Raw genomic sequence first — 21,838 nt, 5'->3', positions numbered from 1 at the left:
TCACTATTGACATCGTTATAATGGTTACGGTTGTCATTGACGTTTGTAGTTAGAGGCTGCACAGCCACATGGTCCCAAATATCCTTCAACTTTGTTTGTGTGTGGCCCATTTTGTGGCACGTATGTGTCTGTCTGTGTGTGAAGGAACCGTGAACAGTAAATGAATTTGTTTAATTGTTGTTCCGTTCTCCGCATCTTCGATTTTCAGCCAAGCAATCACGCCGCGCCCCCTCCACACCCAAGCGCTCTCTCCTCTGGGGTCTCCTCCCGAGGGTTCTGAGATTCTGTAAGCTCTCTCCGCAATGCCCTCCACTGCAAGCACAATCATTTTCACGAGCATATGCTAAAGGGCAGAGCATGGTTTTGTCGTGCGGTTGAAGCTGATGGAACCCTTTGTGGTGCTAACGCCATCCGGGAGTAGCGTTATCGGAGGCAGGGTTGGGCGATTCTACGAAGGATGTCGATTCCATGAGAAACTCAAGCCACTAGGCTAGAAGGTGGCCCATAGCAGTAGAGCAAGCTGGCCACCGCCATATATTCATTCCATCCTCTACTTGTGTTATTCTCTTGTATACGTTGTGTGGGTTTTATTCAGGTAGAACAGTCGTCTCACACTAAATAGTCATTGTGGAAGTGGGCAAACATCAAAATACAGGAACATCCGAGGTTTTCCCTTTGATAAATAATTTACTCGGTGAGATAATGCTGATAATAAAAATGCCTTTTTGTTAGTTGCATACGTAACTTACGACTGACGTCGAAATGCATGGTACAACGGTGTGCGTATGCCGAAGTGGTCAGTGTTTTTATGTTGCTGAGATTGCACGGGTGTCTCGGCTTAAATCCAACATTGTCACAGTGACAGGACCCTTCTACTCGCATGTTCGCTCTGTTTTGTGAGTACAGACCCACGCAGCGTTAGTTGCATGAGAGCTATGATAATTTGGTGACACGTCATCACTCTGCTCCATTGTGTTGCTACGACCATTGGGAAAGTTGCACACTGCTGTGGGTGGGTAGCAGCCTCTAGCACAACCAGATGCACAGAGCTTTCTGCACCATGTGACGAATCCCCACATTGTGGTGCTCATTGTACCAACCCTGGCCTGGATTTGAACTCATAAACCATTATTTTATGGTAACTAACCGATCGGTAAACTTTTGAGTCTGAATTTGTCAGCGACACTTTTGGTAATAATCATTGAATGCACAAGGATGATGTGATTTGGAGCAGAATTGTTGTTGTGATCAGATTCAGAATCTTTATTTATTCTTCTGGGGGAAACCGATGAGCTATGAAGCTCTTTTTCACAGATGTCCAATATGGGCGGTGGGTCAGCAAGTTACAGCAGCAAACAATACAACAAAATGATTGGCCGTGCAAAATAGAGAAAATGATAAGCAGGTCACTAAATATAAATACATAATACATCAATCTAACTGCAGTAATTACCGCAGTTAGGGAATAGAGATTTGAACGCTGACGAGGGGATGCCTTGTGCGTACGCTGCTCGTGGAAATGATTGTGATGCAGACAGGTCCGTCCACGCCTCCCGTGTTCCGCTAACCGATTTGCCGTGTCCCTCCTGTGCAGTGCCACTAACACAGTTCAGCACGGCTCTGTTATGCACACACGCAACAGCCACGGCATGCTCCATCCGCAATTCCTCTATCCCGTCCTGTTAAGTAACCCTGAACATTATGGAATAACCGTGCAAGTTGTGGAAGAGAAGGGATTCCTCAGCTCTCTTTGCTCCAGTGGCGTCATCCTCGTCAACTCAATGAGGTGCAATTCACAACGACGCGCAACTCAATGCCCGTCCTTCAGAAGCACGTTTGCAGGTGTGTGCATGTGTGCATGATAATCCAGGCAGTTACATTGCCACAAATCTCATTGCCTGTAAAGCCACTGAAAATCAATGCTGTAAAACTCACAAATGCAAAAGTTTCAGGGTATTATCGTACACAGCACATCTCAAACTAAAAGATGCCGCCCGTCGAACGAGCAGGGCATGGCATGACAATTTTGTCGCCAACGTATAACGCCTTTCAGCACAAACGTAACATTCACTAATGTCTCCTGTGGTTCGTTCACCTTGTCTTCTGATCAAAATGAGGATTTTTAATGGAACATAATAACCTGATGGTTGTGTTGGTGTGTCTTTTTGTCTCGTTTTTTAGTGAAGGCGTGATGATGTCGGTACACATGGAGTAATTGCCGCCGTGATGTTTGTAATATTAACCGGCCCACGTGGTCCAGCTGTCAAGCGACCAGCTCGCATGTACAAGGTTGCGAGTTCAAATCCTGGTTGGGGGCTTTGGCTCGGTCCATCATCCCTCTGGGGACGGTAAAACGAGTACTACTTTGTGGGGAAGTCGACAGTGGATGTCCTTTGGAGAGGCTCGCCCCTATCATAGCAAAGGGTAATTTCCAACACTGCCTCTTAAGCTGTGAACAGGACATGAGCACCATTGCCTCAGTGCTGATATATGAGCAGCAGGAAATTACTTTCATGTGTTTCAATTGTTTGGTCAGGGTGAGAATTCGGCTCTACGTGTTCGCCGTTTCAACAATTACTCTGTCTATGGGCAAATTTGGACCCGAACTCTGGCATGCACGTCCCCGACTGTCGACTAACATCACCGGATTTTTTAAAGTCCCCTGTGACGCAGGCGGCACGTAGTATTTACGGTTAATTTACCAGCAGTATTCACCAGGGCAGCCACGGGACTCGAACAGCGAACCACTGCAGCGCGCAGTGAACGTGCAACCGTTTGCGTCCACTTCCCCGTTACATTGCAAATGGGAAGCGTGGAGTTCTTCGAAAGCAGAGAAATTTGTGATCCATGGGTCACTGCAAAGCAGCCAGATAACTAACAATTTGTGAAATGCAAGTTATGCTGCCTCACCAGAGCACCAGAAGTCTAAATAAATAGTCATGGAACGTGGTGGCTTCATTGACAAAAGTCATTCATAGCTCTGTTGATGAAGGCTGATTCTTAATTAGTTTATTTTGGGTTTAATTGCATAGATTAAATGTCAGTTTTTTCTATAACTCTTCACCACCTGACAGCCAATCAAATTCTGTAAATATGCTGAATCCTACAACATTGTCAAAATGTTTCTTGCATTTCAACATTCTGGTTTGCTGAAAAACCTAATCATTCGGCATATTTGCGCATTTGGCAGCTTGAATTGATTGTCTGCCGGGTGATCTAACCCAAAATAAACTAATTATGAATCACATTAGTCATGAAACCTTCACATACAATTTGTTCAATGCTCTTTCTATGCCAATGTTTTGCAGAGGTATATGTCTCCCAGTTGTTCCCTGTTCAGTGATGAGCAGTGCTCATTTATTGTTGTCTGGCTGTGATTCAGGTCACCCATTTCTGTTTATAACTTGGCCCAATCCAGTGAATCAAAACTGGGTCAGGGTTTTAAAAATATATACGAGTGGGAAACATTGATTGAGAGTCCATGTGGATCCGTGCATTTAATTGCTTTTTTATTTTTAATTGAACGTGCTTTCCTGCTGCCTTATTTTATATCAGGGCAGAGCTATATATATATCAATATTTAGATTCATACCATTCAGTGGTAGCACCAAAGACTGAAATGGAAATAATTCTGCGATCCATACTCTTTGGTTCTTTCGGTAAAGTCACGTAGATAGAAAATTAATAGATCACGACGTTTCGATCGCAACACAAGCGACCGTCTTGAGGTGAGAGAGAGAAAGCTACTGAAACAAGGTCTTATATAGGCCTGAGATAGCCCTGTGCGAAATTCTGAGAGCGGTACCTTGAGGAGTGTTCCAGGGCATGGCTGCCTGGGTTTTTTTTCTTCTTGTTTTTGCATGGCCGTCTTGATGTTTTAACTGTTGTTGCATCCTCTGCGCACACACACAAGTGCGGGGTCCACGCGTGTTTGTTTGACACGGTCCCTTGCGTGGTGGCACTGCGGTGTGATGTGGCGAGGTGAGACTTTCCTCCCAAACATGTCAGCTCCTTGTGATGGGCCCCTCAAACGGGGGGGGGGGGCGGGGGGGGAAGGTGCCGAGAGAGGGTGGGTGGCAAAAGGTCAGGTCGCGTGTCCGTGCGTGCATTCTCGCTGAGGCTTCACTGCAGTTCATAGCACGGTTAATGCCACAATTTAATAATTTTTAAATACCTCCCTTCCCAGTCCCCCTCCCCAGTTCCCCACCCCTGCCTTGGTTAGAAAAGGAACCCGTATGATAGACCTTAACTAGCCCCTGTTTGAGGAGAAAGAACTACACAGAGGGCACAACTCCTGGATACACAAGCCTTTTACATAATAATGCAATTAATAACACGTGCAAATTTGCGGACCTAACAGCCGCAACTCAGAGGCGCGGAGCCAAGCTCAGAGTCACTCGAAAGCGTGGTTGTAGAGGTGAGTTTTTAAGTGTCTCTTGAAGGAGACGATTGAGGTAATGCGATCTTGTATGTGACCCTGCTGGCAATGGGTAGCCAGTGGAGGGCACGGAGACAGGCAAGTGAGTCAAGATGGGGATGAGTGTGGCCAATGTCGACGCGTGCCAGATTGTTTTGTAGTCTTTGAAGTTTATTGAGGTTGCCAGAGGATGACCGGACTAGGACGGAGTTGCGATAGTCGAGGCGAGACCCAACTATGCAACATGCCAATGTGGTGGCAGTTTCAGTGGAGATAAGAGGACGTATGTGTCTGAGAGCCTTCAGGTTAAACTTACATGAACTGATGATATGATTGGTTTGACGATCAAAGGATAAAGTTGAATCTAGGATGACACCAAGGTAGCTGAAGTGATGGGTGAACCTGATGCTGTGACCAAAGATGTGTATGTGTGTTGGGAGCGCGGATGAGTTGAGACGGTTGCCTGGTACCTAACATGATGGCCACTGACTTTGATGGATTAAGGGCAAGGTTGTGTGCGGAGAACCACTGTTGCAGGGCAGTGGTGCATTCCGAGAGCCTCTTAAATCCAGACACATTTGTAGAATTGATGGCGGTGAACAGAATAGTGTCGTCCACATATGAATGGTGCTTGACACCGAAGCTTGCGATGAGGCGGCCGATCGGGGAAGTGGAGGCTGTGAACAGCAGGGGACCGAGGACTGAGCCCTGGGGGACACCACATAATGCTTTTGTTTCGGGAGATGTGGACGAGCCCAACCTGACTGAGGATCGCCGATCAGAACGGTACAACAGTATCCACTTGAGTGGTGAGCCACATATACTTTAGTCGGATTTCAGGAGGGAAGTAAGGAGCGAGTGGTTGACGGTGTCAAAGGCTGATGAAATATCCAGACTTACAAGAGCAACGATGGAGTCGGAGTTAATAATCATTAAAATGTGATCGAGCACTCTGGTGAGTGCTGTTTCTGTGGAGTAGTTTTGACGGTAAGCTGACTGGAAGGAGCAGTAGTTTGGGGAGGAGGTGATGTGGGGTTTTAACTTGGTGAGGGCGAGTCTTTCGAGGAGTTTAGAGAGGTTCGAGAGATTAGTGATGGGACGATAGCTAGACGGGTCATCAGGTTCGAGACTTGGTCTCTACCGGTGGTTTTGAGCCGATGGTGGAAATTTTGCCTTCGTTTGGCAGGGCCCAGGTTAACACCATCGCAGCCACTGCTGACTCCTCACAAATCGGTACTTATTTTATTGACTTGGGAGGGATGATGGCCTGAGTTGATTCCCGGCCAGGATTTGGCCGGGAGTCAACTCCTCCGCCATCGCTCCACCTCAGCTGGATTTAAGAACGCCGAGCGTAGATTCCAACGTAATATACTCAACCACTCGTGCACAAAATTAGATTTGCATCACACTTGACGTGTTTTTTTGTAACATTATTAACAGCCCTTTCGTAAATGATGCTGCTGGAACACGGTCTCCCCCATGCCATGTCTATCCGAGGGGGTTATACGACCATACTTTACCACGCTGGGTCAGTGCAAGTTGGTGAAGGGTCGCCGAGGATCGCGTCAGATGTCACCCGCCGCTGATGCCTCGGCCCGGGACTTGGGTTGTTTATTCCTGCGTGCAATGCGCAGACGACTGCAGCGCCGCTCCTATAGATGTTTAATAAATGTCATCCCTCGGCAGAATGCCGCGTGTGCGTGCAGAGCGAGCCGTGATAATGGGGAGAGGCAGCGTGCACCTCCAATCCTTCGGGACTCGTGTGGAACAGATGCACTTATGTAACAATTCCATCGTAATGTGTCTATCAGAGGCGTGTTCTAAATATTACGAGGATGGGCTTTCCAGCATACATACGTACGTACATACTCATGCTCGCATATGCATCTTACATCATCTGTGAAGCTGGGTGAGCGTCCCATGAGACATAGGTTCTCTTCATCTGGGGGAAACTTTCACTGACCTTGCGTGAGCAAGGGATGTCCTGTTTTTTTTTTATGTCGATAGGTCCAATGCCTTGGGCATGAAGATGATGCTAATAATAATTTCAACGCCGTATTCGCTCCTCGCTGTCAATGAGTGAGAACGACTCCAGAGGCGTGAGGAGGAACCACAGACAAGTGGGAAGGGCAGCCACGCTGTGAACCATGCTCCCAACGATCATGCGAGCTCTGCTGTCCTCTATATATATGAGGATGTCAGCCAATTAAGAGTGTTTTATATGTGTGCGAGGGGGGCGTATCGTTACACGATCTGCTAGGGTCACTAATGTCCACTGTGCAACAACAGTGCTCTCTGGTCATTCCTTTCCGTAATTTTTTTGCCAGATTAATGGAAACAAAAGTCGGTCTCCCAGAGCAAATGATTACGAGGTGGCACTCGGGAGCTTGGGGCGTTGCTCCCTCCGTATTTGTGGAATTCCCTCGGGCCTTCTTGTGTCCTCGCACATGAAACCAAACACTTGTTGTGGAATCGGCCAAACATCCTGATGTAGAACCCTCTTCAGAAACAATTTTGAGACTTGGGGAGGCTTTCCAGGGTACATGAGCATTACTATTGTTATTCACCTGTATGGAGAGCCAGTATCGTTGTGTTCATGAGAGCTACCGATGTGATGTGAGGTGTCCTGTAGAAAGCAGTACAGCAAGTAGGTTCATGACAAACTGGATTTTTTATTGTTTATCCCCTTCTGTGTCATTTTCTCTGAGCACTCAAGTTCCTTCTACACGTAATATTTGTCTTGAGCAACTGGCCAAACAACACAAGTAGGACTTTCTTGATGATAGCTGCAGACTCATTCCGGCTTTCCTGAGTAAATAAAAGATTACTGTTATCGTTAATAAACTCGAATTTCCTTTCATGAGAGTGAGAACACTTATCCTAAGGCCAAGTCGAGCTCCCCAGCTGTCTCACCATTTCAGTAGCCACCATGCATCGCTGGCTATGCATCCCCGACTTGAAATCTGTCTAGATGCTGTAGGGCTCTCGTGAGAAAATGGCTGTCGGCAGCGCAGATCGTCCACGAGGCCTGTGCGACAGCATGTAACAATCGTGCGCGAGGACGGATGTGGGCAGCGGAAGGTGTGATCGTGCTTCGGGCTGGAGCACCGCAGGAAAATGTAGTTCAAATTTAAAGCAGCCAAATACTCTAAATGCAAGTTTCTGAATGTAGAGTGAAAAACCGGAGGACCCAGAGAAAAATACACGTGACCACGGAGAGCGAGACACGCAAGCTCCAAATATACAGGTGTTAGGGTCTGGATTGAACCCACTACATTCTGTACACCAAGGTGAGGTAGTTAACATCTCGCCATCGTGGCACGAGCAGGCTTGTAAACGACTTGGGCAGAACGCTGAACAAGGACGCACCAGGTACCAGTTGAAGAATCAAACTGAGGCGACGGCGACGATGATGTGGTATGGTAAGGAAGGTGGATGGTGTTGGATTCCCCGAAAGGTGAAGAAAGCTACACATTGCTGTTTGAGTCTTTGTTTATTCTCCCCCGGTGGGAAGGGGGTCTTTTGCAAATGAAACTTGGATCTCAGCGGAGGTCTTAAATGCTGAAATAAAGTTATCCATCCCGACCCATGAATCCCGCAGGCCGGGCGGACGTGGAGGAGGAGGAGGAGGAAACTTGGATCTCAGCGGAGGTCTTAAATGCTGAAATAAAGTTATCCATCCCGACCCATGAATCCCGCAGGCCGGGCGGACGTGGAGGAGGAGGAGGAGGAAGAGGAGGAGATTGGGGCTGAAGAGACGCTTGACACGGAACGCAACGGCCATGCGGCAGCCATGTGCGTTAATGGCGCGGGCGGTGCCGGCGTTGGTGCCAGTGGTGGCGCCGGCGCCAGTGGCGGGGGTGGCGGCGGCGTGGCCGGTGCGGGTGGGGCAGGCGCAGCTGGCGTCGGAGCGGCGGCGGCAGTGGCGGAGAGGGAGACGGAGAGGTCGGCGCCGGCGGCGAGTGGGAGGCAGCGAGCTGATCGGCGAGCGAGCAACACGTCGAACCCCTCGCGCAAGTCCTCCTCGGGCCACGTGAGCAAAGTGCGGAGGATCACGACGTGCAAGCAGCAGTGACCGGCGGCGCCGCGCATGGACTCCTGCCCCCTCCGCCCCTCCACGGTTCGTCCCGCAATCGTGGTGCTCGTCGTAAGCAGCTGCGACCGTGGCGGCGGTCGCAGCTGTGTGTCGTCATCGGCAGCGCTGCTGTCGTTTCGACCGTGCGGTGTTCGTTGTACCGAGCGTCGTTTATAAAAAAAAAAGTCATCACGGGAGCAAAGAGGTCACCACAGCCAATTTCTTGGTGCCATCCACACATCGCCACCACTTTCTTATGCCAGATACCACAGGTGCACAGTTAACACCGCTTTATAATATTAACAATAATAATTTCAAGTTGTAACGCGCTCGCACGGTATTTGCTCACTCTCGAAGAGAGAGACTGACGCAGAGGTGTGAGGAGCTACAGAGAAGTGGGAATGGCAGTGAGGTGGTGAGCCGGCACCAACCACCCCCCCTCCAGGTTTTGCGACACTCTATATATGAAGCGGTATGATCGGCATCATTGTCGGCTTCATCGACCACTGACTTGAACAGTCAGTGCAGGTTGATGACGGGAGGCCCCAGAACCAGTTAATATATGACTTGCTATTGATTTTTTTGTTGCCAGGAATCAAACTCGGATCGCCGGGTTCGATGGTGCAATGCGCAATCCACTACAGTGGGGGAAAAAAGGAACTGGTTACTTAATCAAATGGCCACCACCAAATCATGCATCTTCCATCGATTCGCTAGCGCAGCAGATTACAAGAAGCCCAATTATCTTGCTCTAACTCAACCCCATTATTTAAATCGTGGTTGTTTTTGTAATGGATCTCCAAAAAAAAAACAGGAGTAAACATGGTGTGTGCCATTGCGGCATTGTAACTTTTTTAAATGCACTGCAATTAAATTAAATGTAAAATAAGGAAGCATTGCAATTGCCAAGTACCGCTATCATTGTCCATCTTGCAAGAGACAAAATAACATCCTGTTTGAATAACACAGTGCCCTTTGCTCGTTATGTAAAGATTCTACTTGGAAGCACATTGCACAGAGATTCTCGTCATCATCATCATCATTCGTGTATTATTATTTTTGGTATGAGGTTTGATGTGTGGCTGCTGTCACCAAATTCAGCGGCTTGACCCATTTGCCTACCTAATTGCAATTTCTATTAAGCGTGGCCTCGTTTCGCAGTCCATTGCGCAGGGGAAAGAAAATCTCCTCTGGTTTTCCTGCGAAGCAATACGCACTTTGCGCACCGGGGCTGCTCATTGCCACGTCCACCAACTACAAAGAGATTGAGCCACCAGCACGCGTAGCCCTACTACAAGCGCATGTGATGCGCCATTCATGAAAGCCATCGATTCACCGCAGTTTTCTAACCGTCGGAACAACGTTGCGCATACACTGGGGAGGGAGTGGCGGTGGGGACGGGGGGCGGAAGAGTGGAGGTGATGTGTGTGCACATCTTAAAGAGCTGCCCCATAAGTGATGTCGGGGGCAAAGGTTCCGTGGGGCTAAAGTGCTGACTCGTGGCGTTGCTGGGGGTTGCTTGCCTGCCCAGCTGCTACGGGACGCTGCGCCAGCCGGCCTTGCGGCAGGCTGTCTGCACCCACGTCGCCAGTAATTATAGCCACAGTTTGGGTTTGTGGAGCATCCGAACTCGGCTCAAAATGGGCCGCACCTCGGCACAGATGCAAACTATCCCTGTCAAACAAAAGTAATGACTTCGCTACTCGATGTGAGCCAGGTTAGAGCCCACTGCGATGGGTACGTGCTGTTATTCATAGAGGCCAGTATTTGAGTAAAATGTTATAGATTCCACCCCCCCCAAACCCACTTGAACGAGCAATGTGTTGACGCCTGCCTTCGTTGGGAGGGGTGCTGAGCCACTGGTTGAATGTCGCATGCCTGTGGTGGGGGCCAGCTCATGTGGGGCAACCGTTGACTCCTTTCATTGATAACAGAAGGCATGAGAGGCTGAGCCAACCCCCAATCAGTATTTTAAATAAGGGGACATTGTTCGTATCGATTGTGCTTGTCCTAGGTAGAATAATGAACACCCATGATACATTTAGCTTTTGCCATTTAGGTGCTTGTTAAGTCCAGTGGTGATTTACTGTTCCGAGGACTGCTCTGCCATCGCCTGGCACCTGAATCTGGTCCGTGCCTGCTCTTGTTTGACTTGGCTTGAAGTGACCATCAGATTGCCGTGGAATGGTCGTCTGCATCAACACGAAGGAGGCACACGCATCGCTTGCATGGTGTGTTAGCTTACCACATTCTCTTACCAGTTCCTTGCCTGCTCTGTATTGATGCTGCTGAACAGCATTGGCTCTGTTTTTAATCATAATGGAAGTGGAATAGTTAGTAACATATATTCTATTGACCTGATGGGCCTTCTGAACAAATGTATCTGTGTAGCATTTTGTTAACCAAGTCAAACCCTGGACCATGTTGTCAATGTATCCATTGACATCTCTTGCCTATAACATCAGGTTACCTACAACATTGTTTTAACACACTCTGCTGATGTGACCCGGTGAAGTTGAAACCCATCCCGGGTTTGCCTAATTGAGATTCTTCACAGATGCATCAGTCCAGAAGGCCAATTAGTGGATGTATGTGCATACGCAGGCATTTATTTTAACATTGCCCACAATTGATCGGGGCATCTCTGTGTCTTCCACAGCGCTTTTACGGACCTTTCGCCATTTCGTTCCCGGACAAAAAGGAGAGAGGCGCTAAGACTTTACGGTTTTACCGTCACACTTCACAGTTTTTCCACCACGACCCCGCGACCTCCGGGTGTCCCTCCAGCTCCACCCATCTCCACCGTGCTCGGAAGGGGTGCCTGTGGATCCGCTCTCCGCTGTCCCGTGCCGTGCCACACCGCTCGACCAATCAGCAGCATCCCCCACGGGTCCGGCCGACTTGAAACAGAAGTGTTTCCTCTCTCTCTTATCTACTGTGACGACCTCCTGTAATGCTGCAGTCTTGTTTGCAGTTGGCTTCTTGCGCATATGCTATCACTTGCGCCATTTTAAAAGTAAATCGAGCTTGAGTTTTCACTTCCGATTCTTTTTTGTGCCCATTCAAAAACATCTTTCATGTTATGCCAAATGCAAAGGTAACGGTAGAGAAAGCTGGGGATTGGTTTGGAGAGACGCATGCTGGGCATGTGTCAAGAGGACCGAGTCAGTGCTGTTGAGATCCTAGCTTTTCGCACCTGGGGGAAGCAACCCGTGATTAAAAAATCAGGTTTCCAAGTTGAGTGAGTTTTGCTGATCTTTGCCTGGTCAACATTTATGGCACAAAACACCTCCACGATTTCAGAAGCCCGACTCAGCTTGGAGAGGGGAATTGCTTAGCTGCCATATATCATAGAGGTTGCTTGTAAGACCCTTGAAGAATGTTGAACGAAGGCGCATTATGCGGACTATGATATCATTACACAACGCAGCACGTGGCTGCTGTCTGTGGAAGTTATTTAGATTGGCTTTACTGTCCCCCTGGATACAGATAACACAAGTTGGATGTGGTTGTTAGTGAACAAAATTTTTGGGTCTTGAAAATTATTCCTCACCTGAAATCTGTTTTAGCACAGTCCACCGCTGTGTTCATAGTGCTCTTCCTGACACCCCTGTGATGTAAGAATTGACTACAATCCAAAACATTCTACGTGGCTCAACAAACAAACAACTTGCCAAATAGACTCTCCGTTTTTTTTACGTTAGCATAAGTATCTGCAATAAAATAACCTTTGTAACTTTCACGCCATGCTGCATCTGATGGAGTTCCGTCCGCAGCACGTGCAGACGCAGCTCCGTGAATACAGCACGTCCGACCCTCTCCTGGGCTTACTCGCTGCAATCACTTCATCAGATATTCTTCGCATCGTGTCCTCTATGAAGCCGAAGTGGAAGCTGGCCTAATCCTAATTGACTAATGACCGGCTTCTGATTCAGAAACTATTAGTGCGTCTCGACGAGACTAATGAGCATTGGGGTAGATTTCATCTCCGTTTGTAGGCCCCCGGGCCGGTGGTGTACCGCAGACATTTCTGTTGCCTGGCTCGTCGTCGTGTCCGTGGGATGGCCACCGTTGCCTTGAACAGGTTGGTCCTCGTTGACCCCAATGGGAAAGACGCGTCTTGCGGCGTAACCCCCAGCCGCGATTTGAACTCGCAACCCTCCGCATTGTGATGCGTCCGCTCTGACCGCAGTGTCATCGGGCGAAGGGAAAAGTGGCCGGCCAGATGGCGGTGGTAGTTTTTTTATTTGTATTAAAAAAAACAAAATCTGGAGGTATCTTAGTGTTGTTTTTTATCGGCATAGATATTTCTCCACCATATTTTATTCCCTTTTTAAAAAAAATAGGGCATAACAAATAAGCACTTGCGATGCTTGGTAAATTAACAACAAATGTAACACTGTTCTGGCATCAAAATGTATCGGAACAAATGTCATAGCAGTGCGCCGTGGGCAGTTCCTATAAGGTTCTGCACCCGCGGGGCCCTGCGTGTGGCAGCGATTGCTGTCGCGTTGAACCTCATTGCAGTTGGAACTGCATATAGGCACATCCCTGTGCTTATATGTAGAGTGTGCCAGAAATTCCCATTTGACCCCTCTTCCCACCACCACTACCAGTGTAATGTTAGTAAGCGTTGCATCTATCAGAACTGAGCTCATTTTTTCACACGTGCTTATTTCCAGCTTCTGCTGGAGTATAAGGAGCGTGTCGAGGGTTACACGGTGAGACCGCACGCAGCCTTGGACTGCCCAGCCTCCCAGGCTCGCTTCGCCGGGCGGCACGGTCGCCACAAAAGCCCCTGGGCCAGGCGGCACGGTACCGGCACGTCAGTTCTCACAGCCGCACTTCTCGGCAATCTGCTCGTAAAGTTGCCTGCCACAGCTCGCCACCAACCCCTCTGCCCTCTTTAGGACGGGCAACTAAAGATCTCGTGGCGTCATTCCCCGGAGTGGGGTCACCGTGCGCCGGTGCCGCAGCCTTAATACCACGATTTGACTCGCTTTTAAAAAGCAACGTTGAGTGTTGCAGTCTCTCTCAATGCAACAGGGACGGCGGACGAGCCTCGCTCAGTTCTCACCCAGTTCAGTGACGAACTTGAAGGTGAAATCCACATGCCAGGCTGCAATGTGTCGCGACTGCTCATTTTGTGGCGGTAACGTTCACGAGCTGTGCATGCATTGTTTCTCGTAATCTGGCGATAGTATTTTTTCACACGGGAGACGGCGACGAGGCTTTGAGAATAAGGCAGTGAAAAGGTCTCAGTCGGTCACCTCTCATAACAAATAGCCTCTTGTGCGATAGAACACGAAAAATGGGCTCCGGATTAAGCAACGTGTTTGCTTCAGGGTGACCAGCACCATCTCGTTCTCGCAAATGTACGCGCGTCTCTCCATCACTCATTTGCCACAAAAACGCTGTGCGCTTCCATGATAATAGCGAGACGGAAGTTGGATGTACAGGTGTATGTTTTGCGTTTTCGCAGAACCTGGGAACATGGCTAACAGTGAGGTCTAATGCTTGGGGGGTGATGTGGGGGGGGGAGTTTTAGAAGTGTTGTAAATTAAAAACATATATAAAGTTAGAAAAAATTACTTCTAAAGGTGTTGCAGACTTTTACAGGGTTTCATAGCAGAGTTTGATTACTGTTTCTGATGAAAGCAATGTTTCCTGTAAGATATTGCATCTAATTGAGCTTTGTAAATGTGCCTTGAACCCCTGTTTAAGTCTAAGGCTGCAGCAAACCTGGAGGCAAGTGGTCTGCATTTACAGTAAAAAAAAACGTATTTATCCTCTGCGCTCAGTTTTTAAGCTCCTGTTCATTGCACGGAAGCTATATTTTCTCCAACCTTATTACTTTTAAATTCAGGATGCATTTGCAGTAGAATCGGAGCAGCCTGCAGATTAAGCTGCCTGTGGTCACGTAAGATGGTAAAAACTGCTTTTCAAAATATTTGACCTTTTTGCAGAGACCGGCCCTTTCCTCTTGTGGGCTGCTCTGCAATGTGTTTGTACCACGCCGTTGAATGTTCTGCAAATTTTTTTTTTTCCCCATCTGTACAACACTTCTGGCTTCAATTTACAGACCATTTTCATCCAGGTGTTCCAAGGTCCCTAACGGAACTTTATTTTAGTTGAGTTAGTTAAGCATGTTCAAACTGCGGCTTAGTTGCTAGGCTTTAAAATCCGCGAGCGCATAACTTGAATGTTAAATAGTATATTATACGTCGATACTTGTTGGTATTTTTTTTGTAAAATATGCGTACAGTTATATATCTTCGCTTCACTGCAACGAGAGTATGAGGAGAGTTTTTTATTTTTTAAATTCTAAGAACTCATTAAAAGTTGTGAAGGCTCTTCAGATCGTTAAAACAAATGATTTTTTTAAAGTTTCCACACTGGCTCGTTAATGCGCGTTTCCCCATCTTATTTTTTTTTTATTATCGTTCATAATATGAAAGTGCTGCAGCGCAACACACAAAAGTGTGAGTGTTAGAGGGTAGAGTGGAAGAACCAAGCCTGAGCAGGTTTAATGAGAGCTTGTCCGTCGTGTCGGTGATTGAATACAGCGTACACACGCGGTAGCTTTGAAAGAAGGTTCATCGCAATTTGCAGAACCAAATGACAAAATGTAGCAACCCGAAACTTGAAGCAAAAGGATTTTTTTTTACCATGAACACAACTTTTTCCGTTGCCACTGTAAATGACATCAAACGTATGCCCTGAAGGAAATTCAAGAATTGCAAGGAGCGCTTATTTGCGAGTTTTTTTCTTTTAAAGTTTTCAAGAATTATTTTGTTATTTCCTTTGTTTGTGTAGTCATGACCTATGTTTGAATTTGTTGGGTCTCTTATTTGTGCTTGATGCTGAACGTTGCCCAAAGGTTTTGAAGACCTGATATGCAAGCGACACGGTTTTGATTGAGACCATGCCCTGTCTCCGCTCTCGACACGCGCGCGCACACACACACACATTAACAACTCCCTCGCTTACCCGCATGGCCACGCACACATGCGTGCGCGCGCGCAGATCCACCGGTCAGCTTCTTAGGCCCTGTGTTAGTGAATACCTGCTAAGGCCAACATGGCAAGAGAGAATGTTGATTTGGCCAGTACCACACATGGAGCCCCCCATTTCCCCCCAGTGATTGATGATCACACGCGGTACCAGGTACTGGATTGAGGGTGATTTGACGTAGACCTAGTCAGAGATCGGTTCTGTTAACAGTTCCCGCTATTGCGTACGGCCAAGAGTCAAAGCCATGTCGCGAGAATCACGGTGCAATGTTGAGTCGAGGCGCCGCCGCCACGAATTCTGCCGATGCCACCACCACAAACGTGTTACATTCTCCGCCACCGTCCTAACGTTTGGTCCTTCCCTCGGTCGCCGACCTCCGGATTGCCACCCAATGCCCATCTCGGTACCGGCCCTCCTCCACCGCGCACACGCGCCCCACTCCCCACGAAGCGCCTCTTCTTGGTGACACACATACAGTGTTGCTTATCTAGTGCGCTGACCACTACCCTGCAGCGTACACTGACGTACACACGCACACTCACGTTCAAGTGCTGTTATTGAACAACTATTAAGGCCTTGAGCCTAGCAATCTACATTCACGTCTTGGTCATAACACCGGTGCCACTTGCTCTTCGAGCCTAGGCTTGGCATTTCTTACGTCACCTCGACCGAAAGTGAGAGACTCAATCAACTTCAGATCTTGGAAAATAAGTGGCAGACCCGATGTGGTGTTGGTGTTTTAACAGGTGCTCACGAAGAGCGCTCGCTCGTACAAGTGTACGCACGCTCACTGACCGAACCTGGCGAACTGTGTAACTGTCAGGAGGGACGGCGATGGAAATGTCTCCCACATGCTTGCATTTGCATATTCACATCCCACCCAGCCTAACAAATTTCAAAGCGTGAAAATGCTCCGCTCCCCCCCCTCTCGCTCGCTCGCTCTAACCACGAGGCACCAAGAGCCACACTGGACGGCGGGGACGGGAGTCGCGGGGTCCCCCTACACTGGACGCACACCCGGTTGTTGGTCAGCGCTGATAGCCTTCGCTGCATTACCCTTTTGCACTGTGCTTTGCGCGCGAATGCTTCGAGCGGTCGCGAAAACATTGTGGCTGCGTTTTGCGTCTGGAAGCACGTTTCCCTACCACAGCACACTTCCCGGGGGGCTATTTCGAGACCGCTTGCGTACAAAAAAAACCTGGCGTCATGTTGCGTCTCGAAACTACAGCCTAATGATTGGTTACTCGTGGTCTCACGTGAAACTTGTCACATTCCTGAAAGAAGTTACCTTTAATTTAGTTGATACATTTTAAATAATTAACTTCCTCACCTCGATTAAATTGGGCAATTTCTCCACCACGTGCTGGTTTTCTTTTTCTGTCGTGCACTGAGGGGAAACTCACTTCTGGACGCAAACGCAGCCAGTTTTCCTCCTTGTGTTCCGAGGTCTACTGCTGGTGGGTTCCAGCGTGGTAGGCGTAGCTGGGAATGTCACGCAAAGTGTGAACTCAGCTCTCGTCATTTGCGATGTTTCTGTGTGCTTATACCAATTTTTATTTGTGCACGAGTTAATGCAGTTCTTTTTACAGTGTAGCCTTGACATACACACGCCAGAGTTTGTCATATTTGCTTGCAAAAGGAATTGATTTTTAATTGAGAATTAATAACTTATAATTAGACTAATAATAATGAATCCATGATGTCTATGTATCCTTGCGGAGGGTCGTTGATGAGCGATATCACTCTTTGTCAAGTCACTCAAGTGACTATCATGAGTACTTAGGAAGAGCTGTGCACGATTTGAAGATATTTTTTTTTCAAATTTTCGTTGTGGTTACTCTTTTAGGATGGGAGTTTTGGCCGTGACGCTGGAACACACAAGCCCGACTTGCGTCGAGCATTGCGGTGGGCCTGTTAAGTTCCACGTGACAGCTGATTGCGTGTTTTGGATGACCAGAATTACCTGAAGGCACTTTGCGCGCTGCTGCATGGAGAGCTGAAGCCTCCGCGCTGTGTAAACCAGCTCGGGGCCACGCACGCCACCCGCCAAAAACCAACAGCCATTCAATAAGATAATAGCCATAAGGTGAAATGGCTTCTTTAAACAAGCAATGCCTAAATGAGCCCTAGTCAGCCAGTGGTAGAAGTTGCGCATTTGCCACAGTGCGGACCAACTGGTATCGACTGGGCCACTGTTGACTCCCCACAGAGTGGTGACTAATTTTACCCATCCCAGGGAGACGATGGAGTGTAATGGGCTCGCGATTTAATTACGATCTGAAGATCGCAACAGAGCTGTTTGTACACCCGTGCTTGGCAGTAATCCCGCTGGTGTGCGTGTGTGTGCATGTCACACCAGTGGCCTTACCATCTCCTACATCAACTCGGCCTAAACATGAGTAGCCGGCTGTGGTGGCGGTGTGTCCAGTATTGTCGCCCCCCCCCCCCCATTCCACATTGTTGACCCTGGCGAAGGTTTCAAGGGCTGTGTCGAGGTACTGAGCTGCGGCCTCTTGCTACCATGATTACGCACCGACCTACCCGTTGCCTGTCCACACCGTACGTTAACCCCACTCCTACACTTGGGGTGTTCGTAATTTTATGATCTCGACAAGGGCACAGGTGTGCGTACATATTTAACCAAGGTGGCGGACAGGTGAGTTATTCCATAATTAAATCATTACGTGGGTAACTAAGTATGCAGGTGCTATTTGGATGGGGTTTTCCTGAAAAGTGATTGCGTAAACAGGAGAATTAAAAGATTCCTAATTAAAAGTCAATTCTAGCTGTCATGCAGAAGTTGCGGTGGTTGCTATTTGTTCTGCTGGAACGTTTCCAAAAGCAGACACTAAAAAGTAAATCCGAGGAAGCCGTTAATTAACTTAATGGGCTTTTAGATATTTAAAATGAGCTTGTACTTATACGTTGTTATGGACCGGTGTCATTTTGTTGTTTTTAAATAAATTGTGGTTGCTCCAAACAGTGCACCAAACGCACAGCAAAATGCGAGCGCTTCCTCAGATTTCTTTTTCACCCTGTGGGCTGAATTCCTGTTGGTTGCACGAAAGTTGTCAAATGTCACAGCACTGGGATGTCTCGAAGCGAGAGTTACTGGGGAGGACTGTTTTGCGTTGTTTCTTTTTATTGGGAGAGCGCTGTTTGTTGCCAGGTCCCACGGTCGGTCGGTCCGGTTTGCGATGAAGGGAGCCGCAGTCGGTGAGTCGCTCGTACGCGGCGCGCTTGGCACCGCGCTCGCCGTTCCGCAGCTCAAGAGGCAGATGAGGGCGAAATGTTTAATTGGCCACGCCGTCCGTGACTGTGACGGCAGCGGTGACTGACGGATGGTGCCGCAGCTCGCAGCTGTCGTGGCTTGTGGACGATTGGCGCCGTGCAGGGATCTTAAATTGAGATGGTGGGGCGTGGGGGGGGTGGTCGTGCCGAGTTTTTACCTCTGACTTTGTCTCCGTTCCGTAGTGCTGCAGCTAACACTTCCCAGCGCCGTTCGGCTCCCAACTGGTGCCCACACGGCTGCAGTGGTACGCACCTGGCACCGGGCAACTTACAGGTTGGGTTTGTAGATCATGCAAAGATTATCTGAGGAAAGCACCCACGTTTAGAACAGAAATATCGCGCTAATAGTCAGCAAAGTAAGGCTTTCTTTTGAGCCAACTTTGTAGTGGAGCTTTCAATGCTTTGTGTGGGTTTACCATGATCTTCAACTGAAAAATAATAATCACAATTTGCCGAACAACCTCAGCAGGACGGTGCTGAAGGATCTGTAGAAGCATTGGGATTCGGTAAGGCTTTCAATTGAGAAATACATTTATTGTTATGGTTAAAGTTTAATAGACCCGCAGTATTAACCAGAGCAGGCGCTGGATTTGAGCCATGAACCTCTGGAACAAGTGGGGAATGTTGTTACCGCTGGACCGCGTCACCACCTCCACCACTCCACCTCGTGAGCAGTGGCGTTAGTTCCATCCTCAAGGCGTCTAAACATTCACTCCGCTTGTGATCCAAGAGTTGTCACAAATTGGGGTTTGCGATTCGATTACAGAATCTTTTCATTGTGAATGTCGTGCCTCAAGTGGCTGCGGGAGTCACGTGAAAGGTGTACGAATTAAATATTAGATCACATGAAAGGTGTACGAATTAAATATTAGATCACATGAAAGGTGTACGAATTAAATATTAGATTCTCACTAAGGAGAATGTGATGCATTTATCGCAAATGTCGAATTTGATTCCAAAGCACAGGCCTGACACGTTAACAGCGCATATCCCATAAACATGTACACTTTGGTTCTTTCAATGGAACAATATACGCAGGTTTGTGCACATGCATAAAAAACTACATTTCAAACAATTGCCGATGGGGTCTCTACCGGTTCGATTTGCATACGCGTGGCGTGGCCAGTGCGGCTCGTATGCATTCTGTGTCTTAGTCTGTAATTAAAATATTCACACGCAAGGGCAGAATCGTTCACGCGTTGACTTTTTTGAAAAACTTAAGCCGATGTGCACGTTGCTTTTTCACATTGAGCTGGATTGGGTTCGGAATCAATGTCCGACGTTTCGCTCCGTGTGGATTGAAGCTCGGCACACGGAGCGAAACGTCGGGCTTGGTGCGAAACGACACACGGCACGATCTGAAAAGCACGTCGGGAGATCTGTACAGCACGAGCACAAAACCCTACGCAGTCCAACATCAAACAACAAGTCGATGCCGACCAGAAAGTCGCATTGCATAGAAATCCATTCTGTCTTCCTCACGAATCAGTCCATCGTGTAGGTCACACACTTGACGTTGTTTTTAAAATTTCCTTTCCCCCACCGTTGCCGAGCCGAATCGTCGAAGGGCTCAAGACTCCCAAGTGGCCAACCACAAACAGCACCGTGAAAGTTGTCGAAGGCGAGTTATCAGGCGGATGCGCTGGGCCGGCGCGCGTGCGCGCGACTCGTCGCCAACTGCGCTGATGGGAAGTGCGGCGTGTGGCGCGTCGGGTTGTGGCGCTCGGGGGCAGGGAAGGGGGAGCGGGGAAGGGGGAGCAGGGAAGGGGGGGGTCTGCGCCGTGCGGCGGCCGCTTCACAAACGGCGCGTGGCGCTCCGTGTGCTGCCATCGCCTCGAGTGCGGGCCCAGCCCGGCCCGGCCCGGCCCAGCCCAGCTGTTAGGTAACTCGCGCAGAAGCACGCTCCTCGCACTTTCATTTCAACCTTTATAACGTCATTGGTTTTAGTATCCGCCTGTAGATCCCTTCTGGGTTGTTTTCTCTTCGAATATCCTGATGGGGGGGGGAATAAACCTTTTAGTCTACAATGAGAACTGATTGAATCGATTGGCTTTTTAAAGCAGATTTACCAAAGCAATCTTTTATTTTGTATGTGCAGAATGGCATTCAAGCCAGCAATTGTCCACTGCCAAAATCTGACGTGGATTTCATTCATGCGGGACGGGCTTCGGTGTTCAGAACACTAATGGGTTGAAGGAGACATTGCACTGAAGGCCACAATGAGCCAAAGCAAGCAGATGTTTTCAAATGAAGCTGTTGGAAAGACGTGCTTTGTGTACCCCGATAGACCATCGGATCAAATCTCTTCATTCTAGAGCCGAGCTATAGTTTAGTGTCTTAGTTTATACAACCCCTTTGCCATTTCATTGCTGGGTGAAGGCTGCATTTGTCATGGGGGGTGGTTTGGCCATACTTCACCGGCGTTGATGGGTACGGGTTGTGAAGGGAGACACCTCAGGGTCTGTTCAGTGATGTCACCAATCCGCTTGTTGTTGTCCGCGGCCTGGACTCAAACTCTGTTTTACTCCACGAACTGTCCCCCCCCCCACCCGATGCGCTCACGCGCGAGAGACGCCGGCCCTGTCGGTTTTGGCAGCAAAACGTTTGTCGTGCTTCGGTGTCGTCGCCACCGGGGCCCGAGGGGTTTTTTTTTTAAATCGAGGCCTGCGTTCCATTGTGAGAAACAACCTGGAAAGTTTGTAGTTGAGCGCCCTGGTGTAGGATTGCGATCAACACAACGCCGAATGGAAGTTGAGCCAGTGGGGGTGTTATTAAGTCACTGGCAGCACGGCCTAATTGTAATGCTTCTGAGGCTCGGCGCTAGATTCGAGCTGTGCGTGACGCAGTGGCTTGGCAAAATCACCTTTGCCACTCGTGAATGGCAAACGGGGGCAGGGGGTTCAGTGAACGTACGAACTGAGACGAGCGACGTACGGCTCAGACCAGGATACCCTAAGAGCCGTGTCTCGTCGCTGAGGGCACCAGCGATACGGATTGCTGCCTACAGAGCACGCCAAAGCGTGGGTGATGCCAACAGAGCA

At 48.6% G+C, this 21,838-nt stretch overlaps 1 protein-coding gene across 8 annotated transcripts in view; it reads left to right on the top strand.

Moving 5' to 3' along the window:
* The window catches only part of STK11 (serine/threonine kinase 11), a 110,174-nt gene that overhangs the window by 81,942 nt on the left and 6,394 nt on the right, over positions 1-21,838 (top strand). Inside the window, exons 9-12 of one of the 8 annotated variants that reach the window (XM_078877098.1) lie at positions 209-286; positions 8,019-8,046; positions 8,150-8,537; positions 11,152-20,525. The exons of 1 other annotated variant lie outside the window; for it this stretch is intronic. In XM_078877098.1, coding sequence (XP_078733224.1) covers positions 209-286; positions 8,019-8,046; positions 8,150-8,492 — 449 coding nt within the window. In that variant the 3' untranslated portion in view covers positions 8,493-8,537; positions 11,152-20,525. Of the gene's footprint in view, positions 1-208; positions 287-2,181; positions 2,223-8,018; positions 8,047-8,118; positions 8,538-11,151; positions 20,526-21,838 lie in introns of those variants that run through there. 6 more of the 8 variants (XM_078877100.1, XM_078877096.1, XM_078877095.1 and 3 more) reach the window with 6 other exon arrangements.

The sequence above is a fragment of the Lampetra fluviatilis genome, chromosome 46 (genome assembly GCF_964198595.1).
Source record: "Lampetra fluviatilis chromosome 46, kcLamFluv1.1, whole genome shotgun sequence".
In the NCBI taxonomy this organism is placed as follows: domain Eukaryota; kingdom Metazoa; phylum Chordata; class Hyperoartia; order Petromyzontiformes; family Petromyzontidae; genus Lampetra; species Lampetra fluviatilis.
The sequence above is the reverse complement of the archived record's forward strand: the minus strand, read 5'-3'. Positions and strand labels throughout refer to the sequence as shown.